This window comes from Chinchilla lanigera, unplaced genomic scaffold (genome assembly GCF_000276665.1).
Source record: "Chinchilla lanigera isolate Chin_1 unplaced genomic scaffold, ChiLan1.0 scaffold00105, whole genome shotgun sequence".
Taxonomy (NCBI): Eukaryota; Metazoa; Chordata; class Mammalia; order Rodentia; family Chinchillidae; genus Chinchilla; species Chinchilla lanigera.
The window spans coordinates 3831605-3851797 of NW_004955506.1; the positions used below are offsets into that span (position 1 = coordinate 3831605).

Consider the following 20193-nt stretch of genomic DNA (forward strand, 5'->3'; position numbering starts at 1 on the left):
TGACCACGTGAGGCTTTAGAGGGATGTCTAGACCCAGACCATAACAGATGTCTCTAACTTTGGGGAAGATACCTAGAAGGGAAAGACTTTAGTCAAATGGAATTTCTAGTTTTAGTTTTTTGAGAAATTTCTATACTGATTTCTATAGTAGTTGTACTGGTTTAGATTTCTACCACCAGTGTAGAAAAGGGTTCTTTTTTCCCCTGCAGCCTCACCAACATTTGTTTTTATTTGACTTCTTGATGATAGCCATTCTTTCTGGGGTAAGATAGAATCCAATTATTTTATATAACTATTGTACTGATATGTTGTATGTACATTATGAAACATATCCCCAAGTAGAAATTAAAATGGTGAAATTAATTACATCAAAAGCTGAAGAGAATACCAAGTGTGATGAGTCTTGTGTAACTATTAAAGTAGGGCAGAGATTAAAAAATCTCCCCAGAGAAGATAACACCAGGCCAGATGATTTTATAGATGAGTTACATGAAACTTTTAAGAACATACTCTACCAATTCTTTACAAGTTCTTTTAGTAATAGAAAAACCAGATGTTCTCTAGCTTGTTCTATGAGGTTCTTATAACTTGGATAACAAAGTTAAAGAAGCTATTAGACAGAAAAAAGTATAATCTCATCATGAACTAGTTATAAAAATTCTAGACAAGGGCTGGAGGTGTGGCTTGGTGGTAGAATGCTTGCCTGGCTTATAGAAGGCCATGGGTTCCAGTTCCAGTACTGGAGAAAAATACTCTAGGCAAAATACTAGCAGGTAGGATAGTTTTAAAACAGTAGGGGCAACTTTTGTTCATTCTAGGAGCACAGGTTATGTAGTATCACTCTGCATGGTGGCCCTGGAGCTGGCCTGTGTCTGCATCCCAGTCCTGTGGCCTCTGTATGCCTCCTGACCCTGGCCTACAGAAAAATTAAAAACTTCTTCACAGACTTGTGAGGCACAAGTGGATTCTGTAAAGTGATTGGAATAGTACTCAGCACAAAGCAAGTATTACATGAGTGAGTGCTGATTTTGCTACCCTTATGATTAATTACTGTATTAAGGGACTTTAAACAAGACATGTTACCTCAAAGTAGATGCCTCCCTCTTCTAAAGATTCCATAATAAGTATTTTTTTAAAAATGAAACTCTCAGCAGAGTAAAAGAGCATTTCCTTAATCTGACAGGATTTTTACTAAAAACAAGACAAAAAAAAATCAAGCCATCATTCTAAAAAATTATTGGAAATATACTCTAAATCATGAAGAAGTATGATCACCCTCATGTCTTCTATTTAAGATTGCATTGGTCCCATCCAGAGCTGTGGCTTCTAAAAAAGGAAAGGGGGATAACACTACTGTAATTTGAAAAAGTATTCCTGCTTAGGAAACCAAAACAGTGTATAAGCAAGACAAATTCAAGCTGGATGCAGTGGTGCACATCTGTAATCCCAGTATTGGGGAAGATTACCAAAAGTTGGAGGCCAGCTTGGGCTACATAATGAGTTCAAAGCCAGCCTGGGCTACATAGTGAGATCCTGTCCAAAAAAAAAAGAAATTCAGCAAGGGAAATTTGGCAGCATGGCTAGGTATAACATCAGTGTACAAAACTTAGCTGAATTTTTCTATCTCAAACAGTAAGAATTTACTAGATATAGACATATAAATAATAAAATCTAGATGTAAATTTAGCTATATGTACATGGAAAACCTTTATTGAAGGACATTAAATGGTAAAGAGGGCTGCCTTCACAAAGGGAAGACTCACTATTATAAAGGTATTGGTTCTCAAATTAATGTATAAATTAATATACATTTCATTGATTCTAAAATTTATACAGAAAAGCAAAAGTCCAGAAATCACTGAGATACCTTTTTTTCCTCGCCTGTGCTGGGAATGAAACCCAGGGCCTTGCACATGCTAGGCAAGCTCTCTGCCACTGAGCTGTGACCCACCCCCGCCCATTGCTACCCCTCTAAGACATCTATAAAAAAAGACGGTATGAGAAAGGATACATTCTACCAATTATAGAGACTGAAAGTATGTATGTAATGTAACAGATTAAAATGTTAAGAGTATTAGATCCAAGAGAGATGTTCTAGTCAGTGGAATAGACTCAGGAATCTAGGAAAAGACCCTCACATATGAGGAAGTACAGTGATATGTTTTTTACATGTACATGGATCCATCATTTTATTACATGGAATTAAAATTAATTAAAACTTGGTTTTATTCCTAACCATCATTTGTGAAAAAAAATGGATGAGGGGCTGGGGATTTAGCTCAGCGGCAAAAGCACCTGCCTGGCAAGCGCAAGGTCGTGAGTTCGGTTCCCGGTACCGGAGAAAAACAAAACAAAAAAAAAAGGATGAAAACCAGTATCAAGTACAATTGCATTTATAATAAATGTAGGTAAATATCTTTCTAATCTTGGGGTGGGAGCCATGTTAAACAAAACTCACAAGTGAAGGCTGGTAAATTTAGGTGCATTAAGAATTTTTTGTTTGTTTTTATGGTTTTGTTTTTTTGTTTTTTGTTTTTTTTCCGGTACCGGGAATTGAACTCATGACTTGCGCTTGCCAGGCAGGCGCTGTGCTGCTGAGCTAAATTCCCAGCGCCAAGAATTTTTTTTTGTAAAAAAAATTAAAGAAAATGTAAACGCCACCTACAAGCTGGGAGACAAAACCTCAGGCATGTAACCAACAAAGCATTGATAACAAAAATATATAAAAATGGTAAATCATCAAGGAGAAGGCAACTTGTTAAAAAAATGGATAAAATTAGGAACAGGGCTTTTACAGAAAATTCAAGGTCAGAGAAGCACATGAAGTGGTGCTCAGCCTGGTAGTGTTCAGGGAAAGGCCAGGAAAACCACAGTGGGGTGCTGTTTTACACCTTGGTGAATCATAAAAACCCAGACATGTGACAGTACAAATGTCAGAGAGGATAAAGCTCTGAGATTCTTTTTATACTCCTGGTTTGAGCTGGTGTTATTACTTTGGGAAACAGTTTGGCATTAACTTTCAGGAAATCTGCCATCCAGCAGTTCTATAGATAAGATCTGGTATGTATATTAAAATGCCTACAGCAAAAAACTGCTCGAACAATCAGCAGTCTAAGAGTGCATCCACAGAACGGGTCTGTGACTTACAGTAGAGTCCCACAGAGGAATAGATGCAGCCATTCAGACCTTGGACTACAGCCTCTGAACAGCTCTAACTTAATGTCCAGTGAAGACAGCAGAAAAGTTGATGGGCTGAACATGTTAGGAGTAGAGTTACAGACTGTTCCGTTTATTTAATGAAATACTCTATGATTAGAGCTATGTCCATGTGGATTTTAAGAAAGCAGATTGCTAATATACACAATATCTAGCTGCATGGTACAGTGAGAATAAGCTTGTAAACGTGTTGCACAGCACCATTTGTGGTTGCACAGAGTGTATTAATGCAGTAAATACATGAATGGAAATAATTGCCTAACTCAGGTTGGTGATCACCTTCAGTGAAGGAATGTGGAGAATGAAGGAATGTAGAGTTAACTGTTACACCACTTTTTTACTGATAAAAACAACTAAAATAGAGCTGAGCAGTGTTATTCTTTGTACATCTCTGATCTAATGCCTATGAGGACCAGCTGTTATATATACAGAAGCTAGTCTGGCCCATTGTACTACACTCCTATGTATGTATATCTTTGTTGGTGGTGGGTTTTTTGTTTTTGTTTTTGATAACAGGGTCTCATTCTGCAAGCTGGTCTTGAACTCACTGTATAGTCCAGGCTGGCCTTGAACTTGTAACATTCCTCCTGCCTCAGCATCCCTAGCACTGGGGTTACAGGCATGTGCCACCACACCCACCTTTTTTTTTTCATTTTTTCAGACAAGGTCTCACTTTACGGTTCAGGCTCTCCTTGAACTCACTGAGTAGCCCACTCTGGCCTCAGACTTCTGCTGATCCTCCTGTCTCAGTTCCTGAATGCTGGCATTATAGGCTTGCACCGCCATACCTTGCACCTGTTGTATATTACCTATGGCTGATTTTGCCTTACAGAGTTTTCAGTCCTTGTTAAATGCAGTATATCAGAGGTTCCCACTGAGGGACTATCAGGAAGCCGTAAAATATTGTAGCTTATTGACTATGTAATATAACTGAGACATTAAAGAAGATATTTTCCTAAACTTCATGTTGAAAATTAAACTCACTCATTGTGTAAGTAAAGACTACTAATGAGCTAGCTGTGGCAGTACGTGCCTATAATCCTAGTACTCTGGGAGCCTGAGAAAGGAAGACAGCAAGTTTGAGTCCAACCTGGGCAACTTAATGATTTATCAAGACCCTGTCTCAACATAAAAAATGACTACAGAAGTAGCTCAGTGCAAATGCCCTATATTTTATTCCCAGTACTACCAAATATGTGTGTGTGTTTATTAAATATGAAAAGGATCTCACACAGGTCACTGGCATTAAAACAGGGCAATGATGGTGTGAGAGTGTTAGAATTATACCTATGGAAGCATCATGGCCCTGGAATGCCATCCAGCAAAGAAAAATATTTCCCTGGCAGTCCACAAATCTTCGTCTGGTTTGGGGTCTCTGTGGCCACCTGTCCTCTCACAGACTGGTTTACCCTTGTTTGCTTGTACTTCTGTTTTGTCAGAATAGTGTCAGTGGAAATGCTTTCAAAAGCTTTTATGTTAATGTTGCTACTGCTTTATAAACAGGTCACCAGGGAAGCTTTTGCATGCTCTGCGTCATGCAGAACCACATCGTCCAGGCCTTTGCCAACAGTGGTAATGCTATCAAGCCCGTCTCCTTCATCCGCGACCTGAAAAGTAAGAGTGGACTCTTGGTTTGGGTGCTTGCCAAATGGTAGCTCTGTAGTCATTGCTGCTGAGTTGGTGAAAGGGAGGAGACTGTTATAAAAGTCTTAGGAGTCCTTATTGGCTAATGGTCCAACATTGAGCCTTGCACACCAAAGGCATGGTAGTGGAGATGCACATGGACTGGGGAGTTGCATTAAAGGAAAGCTTTGTGGTCTACGTGGGGCATGGCCCCTGCCTTAAGGACAGGTGAGTTTTGACCAGGTAGAGGGCGTGTGGTGTACTTAAGACTGGCAAATGAGTGTGAGGGATACTGGGAGAGCAGGAGGATGGGAATTTTCCAAGTCCTTTCTGAGCATTAGAGGAACCAGCCACCACATGCTGTGGAGATCTGATTTCCCAGTCACTTGGTAGAAAAGATGCATTCATGGTTTTTTGGAGCCTAAATTATAGACTGACATGGTTAGATTCCATTGAGTTCTGTGTTGGATCTTGGAAAACTAGTTCATCAGTAGAATTTTACATTCTTTTTTTGTTTGGGAGTGGAGGCATCTTACCATGTTGCCCAGGCTAGCCTCAAACTCTCAGGCTCCACTGATCTTCCAGTGGAGTTGAAACTGCAGGTGTGAACCACTGCACCCAGCCAGACCTATGTGTTAGGTCTCACTGAGCAATTAACTGCCATACTGAATAGAGATTGGGCTATAGAACATGATGCAGAGTGCTTAGTTTCCTCACGTTGTGCTGTAAAAGAATGGTCTCTTTTCCCCTTGTGACTGAGCAGTTGACTCCGAGGCAGGCAGCACTGTTCTCCACTCCTTTTTTCCTTCCTCAGAGATTGCCCGCCACTTCCGCTTTGGGAACCAAGAGGATGCACATGAGTTTCTCCGGTACACCATCGACGCCATGCAGAAAGCCTGCCTGAATGGCTATGCCAAGTATGTGCTTAGCCTCTCCTGCCCTTCCCAAGGGACTACTACCGACTCCTTCTTTACAGTGGAGACAGTCAGCTCTCACTCACCTATGAGGCTTCCTCTACAGATGAGGCAGAATTTTCATGTATGCATGGGCCACCACTGATGCCCAAATAGGGGATGCTCTGGGAGAGGATTGTGTCCTGCTGCATCCTTGTGGCTGGCCAAGGGCCATGTAATTGGATCAGGTGGCAGGGCCAAGGAGTAGTAGTAGCTCTATCCTAAGCAGCCCAAAGAAGAAAAGTGATTCAGCAGATCTGTAAGGAGTGAGTTCTGGTTGTGGGCCCTTGGTCTTTCTGAAATCACTTTACTGCTTTGATAGAGGATGGGGTAGTAGGAATTAAAAGGTCTCTATGTAAGAACTTATCTGCATATAGGAGAACTTAAGGTTATAAGTTTTACAGTTTCACTCTACTCCTACTTTCTGTTTCTTCAGATTTAGAAGGGTAAAACATATTTGTGTAACCGTTGATTATTGCATGGGTTCTCATGTATTTACCTGCCATTATTGTCAAGTGCTTTGTGTTGTCCCTGGGGCTATGGTTCAGCTGAGACCAGGCAGGGAATGCTTGGTTCTCCTGATTCTCATTGGAGCTTGGAAGAGAACTAAAACCTGTACCTTGAAATATCTGAAATAGCTTAGGAAACTTCTAGGTTGTCCTTAGAACTGTTCAATTGTAGCACTGAGGGTTTGAAATGGGAACACCACTTGCTTCAGAAGGTGAGATTCTTAGGTAAATAAATCATATATAAAGAAAATTTCAAGTTACATGAAGAAAATTTGTCACCAGATTCTTGGATGCTGGTTGCCTGTTCAAAGGGTGTAGTTACATGCTCTTCCTGTCCCCTAAGAGGACATGAGCTCTTGCTCATGCACACGTGTGTGCACGCACACACACACAGACTGGGTCTGCCCTTTTATGTGCCATCCCTTGGTGAGATGCTTGCTCCAGTAGTTGTTTGTTGACCTGTTGTATGCCTGACACTGAATTCAGCTCTGGGAATCTAGAGATTAAAGATGTCTTTAAGTCTAAGGATCTTACGGTGCAGCATTTCCTCATCTTGTGGGAAGCATGGTCTTGGAAAGACTGGAGAGCACAGCCAGGGCATGGGAGGTTGGAGTGATGTAGACTCTTCCAGCAGGGAAGATCAGGAGGGAAGAGTTAGGCAAGGGCGGGCCTGGTATGAATGTGGTGTCTCAGCCCTGCAGTGGGGTATGGGGGTCTGCTCTAGTGGCTGACCCTGGCACAGGGCATGGTCACCTTGAGAGTTTAGGACAGGAACTGGCATGTGGGCCCAGGCCAGTTAGGTGATGTCTGCTGGTGGAAGAAGTTGGGGAGGGCTGGATAGGTAGGGGGTGGGTTGGATTTGCAGCTGTTGTGGGAAAGGAGCAGGTGTGCGGTCTGAGCTGTTGGCTAGCACCTGGCACAGGTAGACAGGGGAGGGAGGCCATGTGTGCGATGAAAGCTGGATGGCCAAAAGGAGATGGGATGCTCACTGCATACCCATCCATGAGGGTTTCCACTGGTTTCTAGTGAAGTATAATGGGTAAGAAAAAAGTATCACAAGGGTCAGCTTTACATTGCTAAGAATCATTTGGAATATCAGTTCGCGGGCAAACAGCCCTTTACAGTTTTTGCTAGTGGTAGTGATTTTGGTACTGCTTGCATTGTGATCAGAGTGTGTTTGTGATCAGAGTGTGTTTATAATATTTCTGTGGAACTTCCTGGTGAACTTCTGGTGTTTTCCCTGTGACTTGGTAAATATACAGTCAGTATTTGCAATTTGTGCCCTTGAGACTGTCTATTCTTACACCATCGGGGTATGTTGTTTCCTGTCTGGGTCTTTAAGATCTGTGCAGTTAATTGCATTGCGTTCGTCTTCTGGCTGTGTCCATGGTCACCTCCTCCTATGCTCTGTGATGCTCTGAGCTCATGCTGCTTCTGTGTTTTGCTTTGTGCTGGCACTTGTGGGTGGATGCTCACTCTGCTCTGTCTTTGTTGAGAATTGTTGCCCTAGCATTAGGAAGTGTCTTTGTCACAGTCTGTATTTTTTGGCTCTGTCCTTTGCCCGTGTTGGAACTGTACCCCTTCTCTGGGAGGTTTCCTCCTGCCCACACACCTCTGCTCATCCCATCCCTCTGAGCACTGTTTTAGGTACCTAAGGTTTGGTCTGCAGAGGCCAAGTCAAATGTCTTTAACAGGCAAGTCAAGCCCTTTCAGTGTATTGTTACAACTGAAAAGGTTGTTCTTAACTCTCATTATTATATCTCACAGTTATTACAATGGCATATTTGCTGTGCTGTTTCTGTTTGATTACCTATTTTTAAAATTTCTTTTATTGTTTGGGAAGATCAGCATATTTGTTCCAGTGACTCCTTTGTACATCTCCCCTTTTTAAATGCTTTGGTCCTATGTTCTCAACTCTTGTGTGCTAGTTGGTTAGTTTCAGCAGTACTCTATAACTCTTCCCACTTCCCTGTTCTTCTCTCTTGTCACTGTAGTGTGCGTCACTTGTTGCTGGAATGGATAGGCTTTGTGTCCTTTCCTTATACCATCATCACCCCGCTTTTGTTTGTCCTTAGGTTGTTTCAGATGACCAGTGCTTGCTGGTGTTCCCTGTGTGCTCATGCCAGGCTGCCTACCCTCTGATATGCTCAAGAACAGCAGTACAAAGAATGTCCCTGATTTGAGATGTAATTCACTTGATGTTGTAGTTATTTGCTTTTTTCATTTGGAGGCCTTGAGAATTGGGAGGGGGGTGTTTTGTTTTGGAGACAGTGTCTTATTCTGTAGTCCAGACTGGCCTTGAATTTGCTATGTAGATCAGGCTGGTCTCAAATTCATGATCCTCCTGACTAGATCTCCCCAGTGTTAGGATTATAGGTATGTGATACTGCCTTTTTTGAAAAAAAAATCTTTAAAGCCTGATGTTTTTTCCTAGCCTATGTTTTACAGCTGATTATCTAATTTTCCCCTAACCACATTGTCACCTGACCAAAGAAATTTACAAGTTGAATCTATGGCATAGATTAAAATATGTACAGAAATATGTACAAAAAAGCATTACTAACCTAGGACTCAGCCTGCAGCAATGGTCAAGTGGTGTCTGAACACTATTGCTTCTGGATTGGTGCCATTTTAAATGCTGTGGTTTAAAAATGTGGAGCAGTCCACCCAGGAGGTCAGCTTTATAAATCAGCGTGTTGTGCTGCCAAGTGTGGCCTAAGGGATCTGTTACCAGGGAAAGTGATCTTCCTGTGATGACATTCAGCATTCATTGGGAGGTCACTGTCACATGGCAAAGCACTGGTGGTCCTATTTTGTTAGTTTTGAGGGCATTTACTGGCTTGGGGAAGATCCCTTGTTCTAGTTTTATATTTGTTGTTACATTGTACTAAGTTCCCTTTCAACTACTTTCTTTTGGCTGCCCTATCTTCAATGTGTGTTCATTCCCTGGTGGTTTTCTTGCTTTGTAGTGCCCTGTATCGATTCTGTAAATCTTTTCTTCTTTGGACAGTTCATACTGCTGTCTTCATTTCTGACATGTGTGAAATGTTCTGTTCCTTTCCAGAGTTCAGTTTTCTCTCTTTACTTTTATTTTTAAAATTTTTGAGCTGGGTGTGGCGGTACATGCCTGTAATCCCAGCATTCAAGAGACTGAGGCAGGAGAGTTGCTGCAAGTTTGAGGCCAGCCTGGGCTACATAGTGAGACTGTCTCAAAAAAATTTCTTTTTTATTCAGAGTGATTTTTCATATCCCTACTGCTATCAGGATGTTTAATTCATTGTGGAATCTGTGGTGTTTTCTTCTGCTTTGTGCCTGCTTCCTGGGGATAGTTTTCATCTGATGAATGTTTTACATATTGTTTGTTGCTATTTTCCCCTTGCCCCTCGGCCTGGCTAAGGCCACCATCCTCTCTGTGGGTCTGTGAATCTCAGGCTTTTGAAGCCACAGCCCCTCCTCCATCAGCACAGCAAGGATATTTTCTTGAACTAATAGGCCTTTTCTGGGTTGTAGGAGGGTCTACAAGCCTCTGATTATTTTGGTTTGTTTCGGGATCCTAAATGTCCCTTTTTTGACCTTCTCTACCCAGTCTCAAGCCTCTGTAGTCCTTTTGCCAATGCCAGGTGACTGGGGTTGACCCCAGTGGCCTTCTACCTCTCCTTCATTGTCCTTGAGCTGTCCTGGCTTACCCAGGTCATATGATATGGGAGCATAAGGGGAGCATGCTGCCAGAATCTGGCCTCGTGTTGATGGTTGTGCTTCCTCTGCCCGTGATGCTGACGGTGGACTCCGTGGGGCTCTTGTGTGCTCTGCTTCTCACTTCTCTGGGACCGAGGACTTGGCAACTGCTGTAATATGCGGCTGCTGATAGGTTTTTAGTGTCCTCTGAAATTGTTCCCTGCTAGTTTTATTTGGGGTTAAAATAGCCCTTCTTTTGATGAATGGTAAAAACAGTAGATGGTGACTGTTGGCTTTTTATTTCCTAACTTTGCAAAGTAAAAATGTCCCCTAGATGTTTTGAAGCTCCCAGTCTGGGAAGCATTGCAGTGAGGAAAGGCTTGGGCCAGCAACAGGCTCTGCAGAAGAGAGGCTCATACATGTGGAGAAACCACATGTATGTGGATGGATCCGTACAGGCAGTATGAATCGGGCCAATTAGCCCTTGGCCCAGAGACAGATGTCTGTGAGGAGCTGGGAAGAGGCCCATTAGTCTCCAAGTGCCATTGTCTCTAGAGAAAAGACTCCAGAGCTGGGGCTTGGTGCCCTGGTGACAGGAGAGTTTCCAAGCAGTGAGGCAGAGCAGATGTGGAGGCTAGCAAGTGGAACCTGGAATGGAAATGAATACTTGCCATGCGTAAGTACTGTGGGCTCCTAGCTCTTTTGGGCATGCTAGTTGTCAGGAAGACCATAGGCTCTTAGTTCTGCAGGGCAGATTGGTTACCAAGGCTTGGTGTTATCCTGGGTCCCAATTAGTAATCCGTGCCAGGGCCTTATGACCTTACTGTCCTCTGCTGTGGAATAGAGATAGAACCTTTTTTTTTTTTAAAGAGAATAGTAAAAAAAGAACAATAACAAAATACAAACAAAACAAAGCAAGGACATTAAAACTGATATGGGGTTTCAAACCAAAGGATAAGAATTAGCATTGTTTCTTATATTACGTATTGTTATCTTCAGTGAAGTTGCTCAGATTATCAGATGTAAGAATGGAAGATTGATCAAACCATTAAAAAGAATAAGAAAACAATAATTTAAAAAAAAATTAGAGACAATACGGAGTTCCACTAGGCAGGATGGTAGGAATTCACCAATGGTTGTTATATTGCATATTGTTGTCTTCATGTCAGTTGCTCAGATTACCAGATATAAGCATGCAAAATTGGTCAAAATATTTTTTAAAAAAACAAATTTAAGCATTAACTCTTCCTTTCAATAAACTACCAGACATCAGCAGTACAGTGTGGGTCCAATGTATTTCACTTATGAGTATGGTCTCTAGTTGCGTCCATGGAGATAGAACCTTTGTTCCTACCCCAAAGCCCAGGGAAGGCTCAGCCTGCAACCCCCTACCAGATTTGGGTCATTTTATTGAGAGTGAAAGGAAATGATAGGACTTCATGAGGATGCAGGTACTTTTCTGTACCTTTTATTTTCTGTGAGTGGGTGGCAAGATTGCCTGCTGTGAGGGGGCAGCAGTGCAGAGAGCCTCTTTCTCCAGCACTGCTGGGCCCTGACATGCAGGTTCCAAGTTTGGCAGAGCAAATGGGCTCTCTCAGTGTCACTCGGAGCTGGTCACTGGTTGGGGGGAACTGGTTCAAACACAGCTGTGTTGCTTAGTGTCATCTCAGAGGCTTGCCTCCTTTTCAGGTTGGATCGTCAGACACAGGCAACCACCTTGGTGCATCAGATTTTTGGAGGCTATCTCCGATCACGAGGTGAGTTAAGATGTTTTCTCCATCCCACTCCAGCTTGACATTAACCTAGAAAACCTTGAGAATTTGTGGGCTCTTTCCTAGCTGGGCAGGCCCAGTGCATCATAGAGGTCCTGAGCCTTGGCTTACTGTTTGGCCACTCTGCCCACTAATTTATGACAATGTCCCTGTGACAGAGTTAGAGAAAAGTGGCAACTGTAATGATAATGTGCTTTCCTACCTTGCTGTCCTCGGTCCTCCAGGTGCAGTAGTTGTTCTCCCACTGCAGAGCACTGCTGGTCACCCCAGGGCAGTCAGTGGTCAGTAGTAGACAAGGTCAATACTGGGGAGGCCTGGCATCTTGTGAACATTGCTGGTGGGGGACCCTCTTCCACCTCCTGCCTCCAGGGCCTGGTCAGATAGATGATCCTTTTTGACAGAAGCAGGCTGAGAGTTCTGCCCGTGCAGTTCTAGGTGTGGGGAGCCTGGCAGTCCCCTTGTGGTTGTGGCTGCTCACTGCTCTTTGTCTGTTACAGTGAAGTGCTCCGTGTGCAAGAGCGTCTCAGACACCTACGACCCCTATCTGGATGTGGCGCTAGAGATTCGGGTACATGTGGGGTTCTGGGGTCATAATTTCATTGGGACACTGAGGCAGAGAGCCTGGCAGGGCAATGAAGGCATATTACCAGAATAGATGAGGAAAAGAAATACTTAGAATCCAACTTACATTAGAAACTGATACTCCTTTCATAAAAAAGAAAAAGAAACAAACAAACTGAATTTTGTGTCCTGAGCCATGAACAGTGGCAGCTCTGTCACACAGGCTTGAGAGAGACCCTGATGTGCCAGGGAGCCATTCCATGGGAGCTGCAGACTTTGGGGCACCGTGGGCTGGCCCTATTCTTTATTCTAGCTTACTGTTGCTGGGCCATGTGAGCAGATCCAGCTACAATCTAGATGAAAGTGGCTGATTCACATGGCCGACCTCATGTGGCTGTCACTTGTCACTGCTAGAAAAGGGACACAGCCTGGCTCCTTCTTCCTTTGCAGTGGGTATTCCAAGTCCCAGGAGGTAGCAGCTAGCAAGCCAATTTTTATGCAAGTCAAGTTCTGTGATTTGCTGCCTCAGCCTGAAAAAGACCTTAAATTTGGCATATCTTGAGTCAGCCTTTTTCTCCTGCTGTTTATCCCGTTTTATCCTTCTCAGCAAGCTGCAAATATTGTGCGCGCTCTGGAACTTTTTGTGAAACCAGATGTCCTGAGTGGTGAGAATGCCTATATGTGTGCCAAGTAAGTTTCACCTTGCTCTTAGCAAAAGACTGAACATCCCGAAAGCTGTAAAATAAGTCACCTGATCCAGTACCCTTCTTCCACTTCCTTAGAGGTGACCCTGCTCACATGGCCTAAGTAGTCTGTACATGAGTCTTGAAAACATAGCCCTCCTGCAACACAGAGGAGTAGACATGAATTTACACAGCACTCCTTACTGTTCTAAAAGGTCTGCAGATAGTAACTTGTGACATAGGGACAACTGTTATCCCCATTGCCCAAGGTAGCAAAACTGAGGCTCAGAGGGGAAGGGAATTTGCCCAATCTTATCAACAGGATGTGGCAAAGAACCACCACACCATCCTGCATTTTAGATAAGATGTGGTCTGTGGCTCTAACTTGAAGTGTCATGGGCATTTTACTATTTCAGCAGATATAACACATTGTCCTTCAACATCTACACAGTCTTACTGAGTGACTGTCTTTATACGTAGGTCACCATGAAGCTATAATCACCCCTGAAAAACAATTTCTTAATCCTGCTTTTTAAATTTCTAGTTTTATGCTAAAACACTATTTTTTATTCCTCAGCTCTAGAAGCTGTTCACGTCTGTCTCCATTTCCTCCTGCCTCCTTTGGTTGTCTTTTGGCTTTGTTTGCGTTCATCTTCTGCTTACCCATTTTGTCATTTTCCCTCATCTACTTAGGTTTGTTCTGACTCAGGACATACTGATTTTGATGTCTTCTTGACAGGTCTCGGTCAAGAAGTCTCCATTATCACAGAGTAGTTGTTCCTTTTATTAATATAGCATGAACACAAGTTTTTCAGAGCACTCTCCAATACCTTTTTCATTCACTTTCTTCACAGATGCAAGAAGAAGGTTCCAGCCAGCAAGCGCTTCACCATCCACAGAACATCCAATGTCTTAACACTTTCCCTCAAGCGCTTTGCCAACTTCAGTGGAGGAAAGATCACCAAGGTGAGGGTCCACCTGCATCCCAGTCTACTCCATGGGTCTTGGTGTACATCAGATCAGCTGGACTGTTTTATATAAGGCACAGCTTCCTGGCTTTTTGCTGGAGTACAGGACCCAAGAATCTGTATGTCTTCAAAATTTCTAGATGATTCTGCATAATGCAGTTTGAGAACTGTTGTCTTACTGGGTTTTTTCCCTCAACCTCTGCCTGCTCTTGGCCTTTTCCCAATATGGAGCACCAGGGTTTCCTTGAGAAATAAATATAATGAACACTGGACTCTGTAGTGCTGATCTGCTGTATGCTTTTGATCTCTAAAACAAGTGCAGTTGCAAGAGGTGGCTTTTTGTGGAATAGAGTAAAACTCTTGTTTGCACCATGGACTTCTAAGTAAAGATGTATGTGGTTCATAAAAATCTAGAGTCCATTCTATAATTAGAGCCTGATTAAGTGGTTTGGGGCAAAGGACTTGTCTGAGTCTTAGTTTCAGCAGGCCTTGTTATACACTGTACTAAGCATGCTGCATTTTAAATCTTTAAGAAGAAAATTGAGCATGAAGAATTCTCTAGACATAGGGAGAGGAGTCATGCTAGCTAATCCTGCAGTGCTTTCATTGTACATGCTGGGCTGGTAACTCAAAGAGTGAGGAAGGTTAATGTGGTTTTGCCCCAAGGAGCTTGTGTTCTGTTAACACACCTTGGAACTTGTTCCCCAGTGGAATCCAGTTTGAGAAGCATTAGTCTCTTTGACTTCTGGGGCTGCATGTCTAATAGGGTTGTTTGATTGAAGCTCTTGAGCCCTGGTGTATATTGGCTTTTGATATTTGTCAGTGCTAGGAAAAAAACATAGGTGAATCTCACAGACATTATATTGATCAAAAAGAAGCCAGCTAAAAAAGTATATGCTATATGAGGACAGTGAAGAATAGGCAAAATTACCAAATGGTGAGAGAAGATAGAGCAGTGGTGTTTAGATGCAAGTGATGGCACGAAGGATCCTTCAGGGGCCTGGATGTCACTCATATGAGTTTCTGCCAGTGTGCACTTGTCAGGAGCTCCCTAAATGCTAAGACCTGACACACTAAGATCTGTGTGTCTCATTCCATAGATTGTACTTGATTTGTGCACTGGGTGTGGTGTTGCAGACTGCTAATCCCAGCTACCCGAGAGACTTAAGAGAGGAGGAGCCCAAATTTGAGGCCAGCCTGGATAACTTAGTGAGACTATACCAACATAGAAATGGGCTGGGGTATGCCTTAGCAGTAGAGCACTTACCTCGTATGTGCAAGGCCCTGGGTTCAGTCACCAGTACTATGATTTGTATAAGTAGAAATGCAGACATACTGGCTATCGTTGAAAGATAATTTAATAATATTTTTTCCTAAGAAAAATTTTCATTTCTAGAGTAAATTAATGTTGGCAGGCCTCTGGCCCAGTACATTAAAATTTTAACTTCCTGGGGCCATTATTCTGGATTGGTCAACACTTTTGTTTCTAAAGACCTAAACCCAGCATAGTCTTTGTTTTCTCTCCCAACAGTGTTCCTATAGAGCAGAGGGAAATTTTTTCTATAGAGCAGAGGGAAACTTTTTCTCACTTTGCAGCTGGGTAAGACCTAGTAAGTTTAGATCTGTGACAAAGATAAGTATAAACTCAGTCACTTAGTAGGATAATAACAGTTTCCTATAGGTCAGGTGAACAAGATCCACATGTCAGCTGCTTGTCTCTTAATCACTGTGTGTGGAGGGATGTTCTGCAGTGTTCCTATATACCCATTTGCCCAGCTTGTTAAGAGACCAGCCCAGTCAGGCATTTCATGTGGTTGTGGGTAGAAAGGGTCAATTGATCCTTACTCCCATGGATGAATACTATTTGCCTTTTCATTGAACTTTTCAAACAGGATGTAGGCTATCCAGAGTTCCTGAACATCCGTCCATATATGTCCCAGAGTAATGGAGACCCTGTCATGTATGGACTCTATGCTGTGCTGGTCCACTCAGGCTACAGCTGCCATGCCGGGCACTACTACTGCTATGTGAAGGTGAGCACTGGCAGATTTTGATCAGTCACTCCAGATAGTGGCCTTACACTGCTTCCTGGGCAGGTTGGCAGTGGCCATGCAAATCCAGTTTTAGTTTCTGCACATTTATTCTGTGAAGTGACAGATGTTTTAGAACTATGTTCAAGTCCTTGTTGCTTTAGTACATTCAGTGAAAAATCTGTCTTTAAGAAATGATCCTATTGAGTCTGGTGTTCTTAAGACTTGTAAAAGACCTGGAGAAGTAGCTCCTTTGTCTTTAGAGTTGGAAAAATTTCCTTGGAGGCGAGACATTGGCAGAAATTCTGCAGTGTTTGGATCTGCCTGGGCCTCTTTGAAAAGGATACTAGGAAGGAAGTGGGACGAGCTCATGATTCAGGGTCACATTTGGAGTGATACAGATAGTACATACTTTGAGGAGGGGTCAGCAGTGGTTAGTTAGCACTTGGATACAGGTAGCACCTAGCGCCACTGTCTTTGTAAGTAGTGGGGATTGTGGAATGTGTACTGATGGTTTCATTTTCTGTTTCCTGTGCTGTCCAGGCAAGCAATGGACAGTGGTACCAGATGAATGACTCTCTGGTTCACTCCAGCAACATCAAGGTGGTTCTGAACCAGCAGGCCTATGTACTCTTCTACTTGCGGTAAGGAGCCTGCACCCTCCGCAGATGCACTTGCACCCAACCAGTGTTCCCCCCAGCCATTTCCTGCCTTGGAGGAATTGGGCATTCCATAGGAGAGGAAAGACTTGGGCAGTTACAGTCAAATGTAATGGAGCATATCCACTGGGAATGACCCTTTGTAGCCAAACCTACCTGGTTGTCAGTAAAACCTGAAGCTTTAGGGAAGGGCAGAATGGGATCCCATCTATCCCCACATTGATGCTACTCTGAACTTGTATGGAGCAGTTAGCTGCTTGCTTGCTTGCTTGTTTGCTTTTTTAGGGATATAAATACTGGGAATCAAGTACCCACTCTTGGGGCGCTTTAGCACTGAGCTTCATCTTTAGTCCCTTTTTATTTTGTTTTAAGACAGGGTTTAGCTAAGCTGCCCAGACTTGGCTCCAATTTGCAATCCTCCTGCCTCAGCCTCTCGGAATACTGGGATTAGAGATGTTGGCACTAAGCCTGACTCACCTGTATTCTTACATTATTGTCCCAAATTGGATGTGTTGCCCTGCATGGCAGTCAGCAGACACACCTTCCCTTGGGGCAGGGAAGGTTGCTACTGGGGGGCCAAAGCAGCTGTTTCGTTTTTGGGGGTTTTTTGATTCAGGCTGGCCTTGAACTCATTATGTAGCCCAGGCTGGCCTCGAATTTGCTTTGATCCTCCTGCCTCAGGCTTCCAAGTACTGGGGTTAGAGGTGTGCACCACCATACCCAGCAAAAGAGCTGCTTTGGGTGTGCCTTTTTTTAGAGTGGTCATCAACCTGGAGGTTGGAAGACATGGTGACAGGTTTTTGCTGCTTTGTGTGCTTTCCTGTGTTTGGAAGATGCATTCAAGGGGTGTTTTGCTCTCTGATGACTTGAAAATCTAATCCCAGAAGACCTCTTGGTTCTGCTATGGCTGAAGGGTGGGGCAAGAGTTAGAGAAGCATGTTAGGACATTTGGGGTTCCTTTAGATGGTTTTCTTCTTCATGTCTACCTAAAATACAGAAACACAAGCCTGAGATCAGGTTACCCTGATTCTGCCTCACTTCTACCTGTGCCAGGGCCCAGGTATAATCCTTGGATCTGTATAAGGTTGGCCTAGGTCTGTCGAAATCAACACAAGCACATTGGAGTAGTTTGCTCACGTGGTTCAGAAACAAAAATATGCATACGTACATCTACACACGTGTATGGGCAAAGAGTGCTGAGGCTTATGTGACAAACGCGAACACTAACTCCAAAACGTAAAGTTAGGGAATGCCTTGAGGTCACCATCACATATTCAGACTTTTCTGTTGAAACCGTTAGGGACTCCACTTTACTGTCAGGGTCACAAGTCATCCTTTATAACACCAGGGCTTGAGCATGTGGAGTCACCCCCTGAGTGACTGTTTCTGATGCATTCTTCAGTGCCTTTGGGCTTGCATAGGGATTCCCCTAACTTGGTTCCTTGCTCTGACAGAATTCCAGGCTCTAAGAAGAGTCCAGAGGGCCCCATCTCCAGGGCAAGCTGCACCCTTCCTAGCCGCCAGAGTGTGGTTCCAGATCACACCAAGAAGAGTGCTGGCAATGGGGTCACTTCCTCCCCAACAACTGCAAAGGTACTGCTGAGGAAGATGGGGTGGCAGGGGTGCTCTTGGAGCTTCTGTCTTGGCATCTTGAAGATTACATGAGTCTCCTCATGCAGGACCTTTGGCCAACGTGGGAGTAGTGGGCAGACTGTGATACTGTGTCAGCTGATGGTATTTCCTAAGTTGGTCACCAGCTGCGATTGAGTAGAGAGAAGGAGGACAGTGATGAGAGAGCCTGACTGAGCAAATTCAAATTTTAATGCTCAGTGTGCCAGATGCTGTTCTTTGGTGCCATGACAGGTGCTCTAGGCAGGCACTGAGCCTCAGGGTCCTGGTATGATCCTTGGATCTGTATAAGGTTGGCCTAGGTCTGTCGAAATCAACACAGGCATATTGGAGTAGTTTGCTCACATGGTTCAGAAACAGAAATATGCATATATACATCTACACACATGTGTGTGGACAAGGAGTGCTGAGGCTTATGTGACAAACGCTAACACTAACTCTGAAACTAAGTTAGGAAATGCCTTGAGGTCACCATCGTGTGTATTTGAACTTTTCTGCTGAAACAGTTAAGGACTCCACTTTACTGTCAGGGTCACAAGTCATCCCTTGTAACACCATGGCAGAGCATGTAGAGTCACCCTTCTGGGTGAGTGTTTCTGAGCCATCGCTTCCTTCCCCTGGAGAGGTAAACCCACATGCAGTCAGCAGGACCGGCTTTGGTCATTTACATAAATGTGTTTTTTCCTTCCAATGGTGGAGAGAAGAAATTGAAACTAGAAGCATATGGATCAGCATAGGAATTAAAATACACACTGTCGGGCTGGAGATGTAGCTCAGTGGCACAGCACCTACCTGACAAGCACAAGGCCTTGCATTTGATTTCTGATACAAAAAAAAAAAAAAAAAAAAAAAACACACTGTCATTGCAAATGAGAACTGCACCAACTGCACCAACTGCAGTTGGTGGCCACTGCAGCCAAGGTCCAGAAGCCAGCAAGCCTCCCTAGCTGCAGGATCACCATGGAGCAGAGTAGAGTGCCTGTGGGCAAGTGCATTCCTGCTTGCATTCCTGCAAGGCCACTTGACTTGCTGCTAATATTTTCATTTCAAAAACACTTTTCCAAGTATACTGCAATTAAGTAATCATTTTACTTTAAGATTGTGTGAGTTTCAGTATGTGTATAAATGCTCAAGACATGGAAAGATTTTGCAGTGCTTGGAAAAATGTATTCCCATTAGAATGCAACACTAATAAGGAATTAGCTATTATAAAAATATGTACAAAATTCAAAAGGAAACAGAAGTGAGTTTTAATTAAACTCTGGAAGTAGCAAGACTTTGTAAATTTAAAATTGAGAGAGAAGCCAGATGTGGTGGCATATACTTTTAATCTCAGCTACTTGGGAGGCTGAAGCAGAAGGATCGAAAGTTGAAGCCTTGCTTGGGCAATTTAAGCAGGATCTTGTCTCAAAGCGGGAGGGGCTAGCCAGGGATGTAGGTTTTAGAGTACTTATCTACCATGCATGAGTTCCTAGGTTTAATCCCCAGTACTAAGAAAAGAAAGGAAGAGAGGGAGGAAGGAAAAAAGTGGAGAGAGAAAATGAAATATAAGTTGACTAAAGTAAAACTTAAAGCTTTATCTGTAAGATATTAAATGATGAAATTTTTAAATTATTTGTAGCAAGGGGCTGGGAGTTTAGTTCATTAGTAGGGCGCATGCTCCGAATTCACAAGGCTCTGGATTCCATCCCCAGAACTACAGAGAAAAAAATTGCAATAAAAAGTTACCATTTATAACATCTGATTGAGTGGGATGGAGGGAGGCAGAGGTGCACACCTGTAGTCCTAGCATGGGGAGACTGAGGTAGGAGGATTGCAAGTTCAAACCTTGCCTGGACAATTTAGTGAGACCCTGTCTCAGAAAATAAAAAGGCCTGGGGATACGCTCATTATGGAGGCCCTAGGTTGAGTCTCT

General features: G+C 43.3%; 1 protein-coding gene across 4 annotated transcripts in view; it reads left to right on the plus strand.

Moving 5' to 3' along the window:
* Positions 1-20193, plus strand: part of Usp36 (ubiquitin specific peptidase 36) — a 37322-nt gene that overhangs the window by 7007 nt on the left and 10122 nt on the right. For all 4 annotated transcript variants that reach the window (XM_005407369.2, XM_005407366.2, XM_013506110.1 and 1 more), the window contains 9 exons: positions 4720-4830; positions 5654-5756; positions 11666-11733; positions 12246-12316; positions 12917-12999; positions 13847-13958; positions 15853-15993; positions 16534-16634; positions 18104-18242. In XM_005407369.2, coding sequence (XP_005407426.1) covers positions 4720-4830; positions 5654-5756; positions 11666-11733; positions 12246-12316; positions 12917-12999; positions 13847-13958; positions 15853-15993; positions 16534-16634; positions 18104-18242 — 929 coding nt within the window. The remainder of the gene's footprint in view (positions 1-4719; positions 4831-5653; positions 5757-11665; positions 11734-12245; positions 12317-12916; positions 13000-13846; positions 13959-15852; positions 15994-16533; positions 16635-18103; positions 18243-20193) is intronic.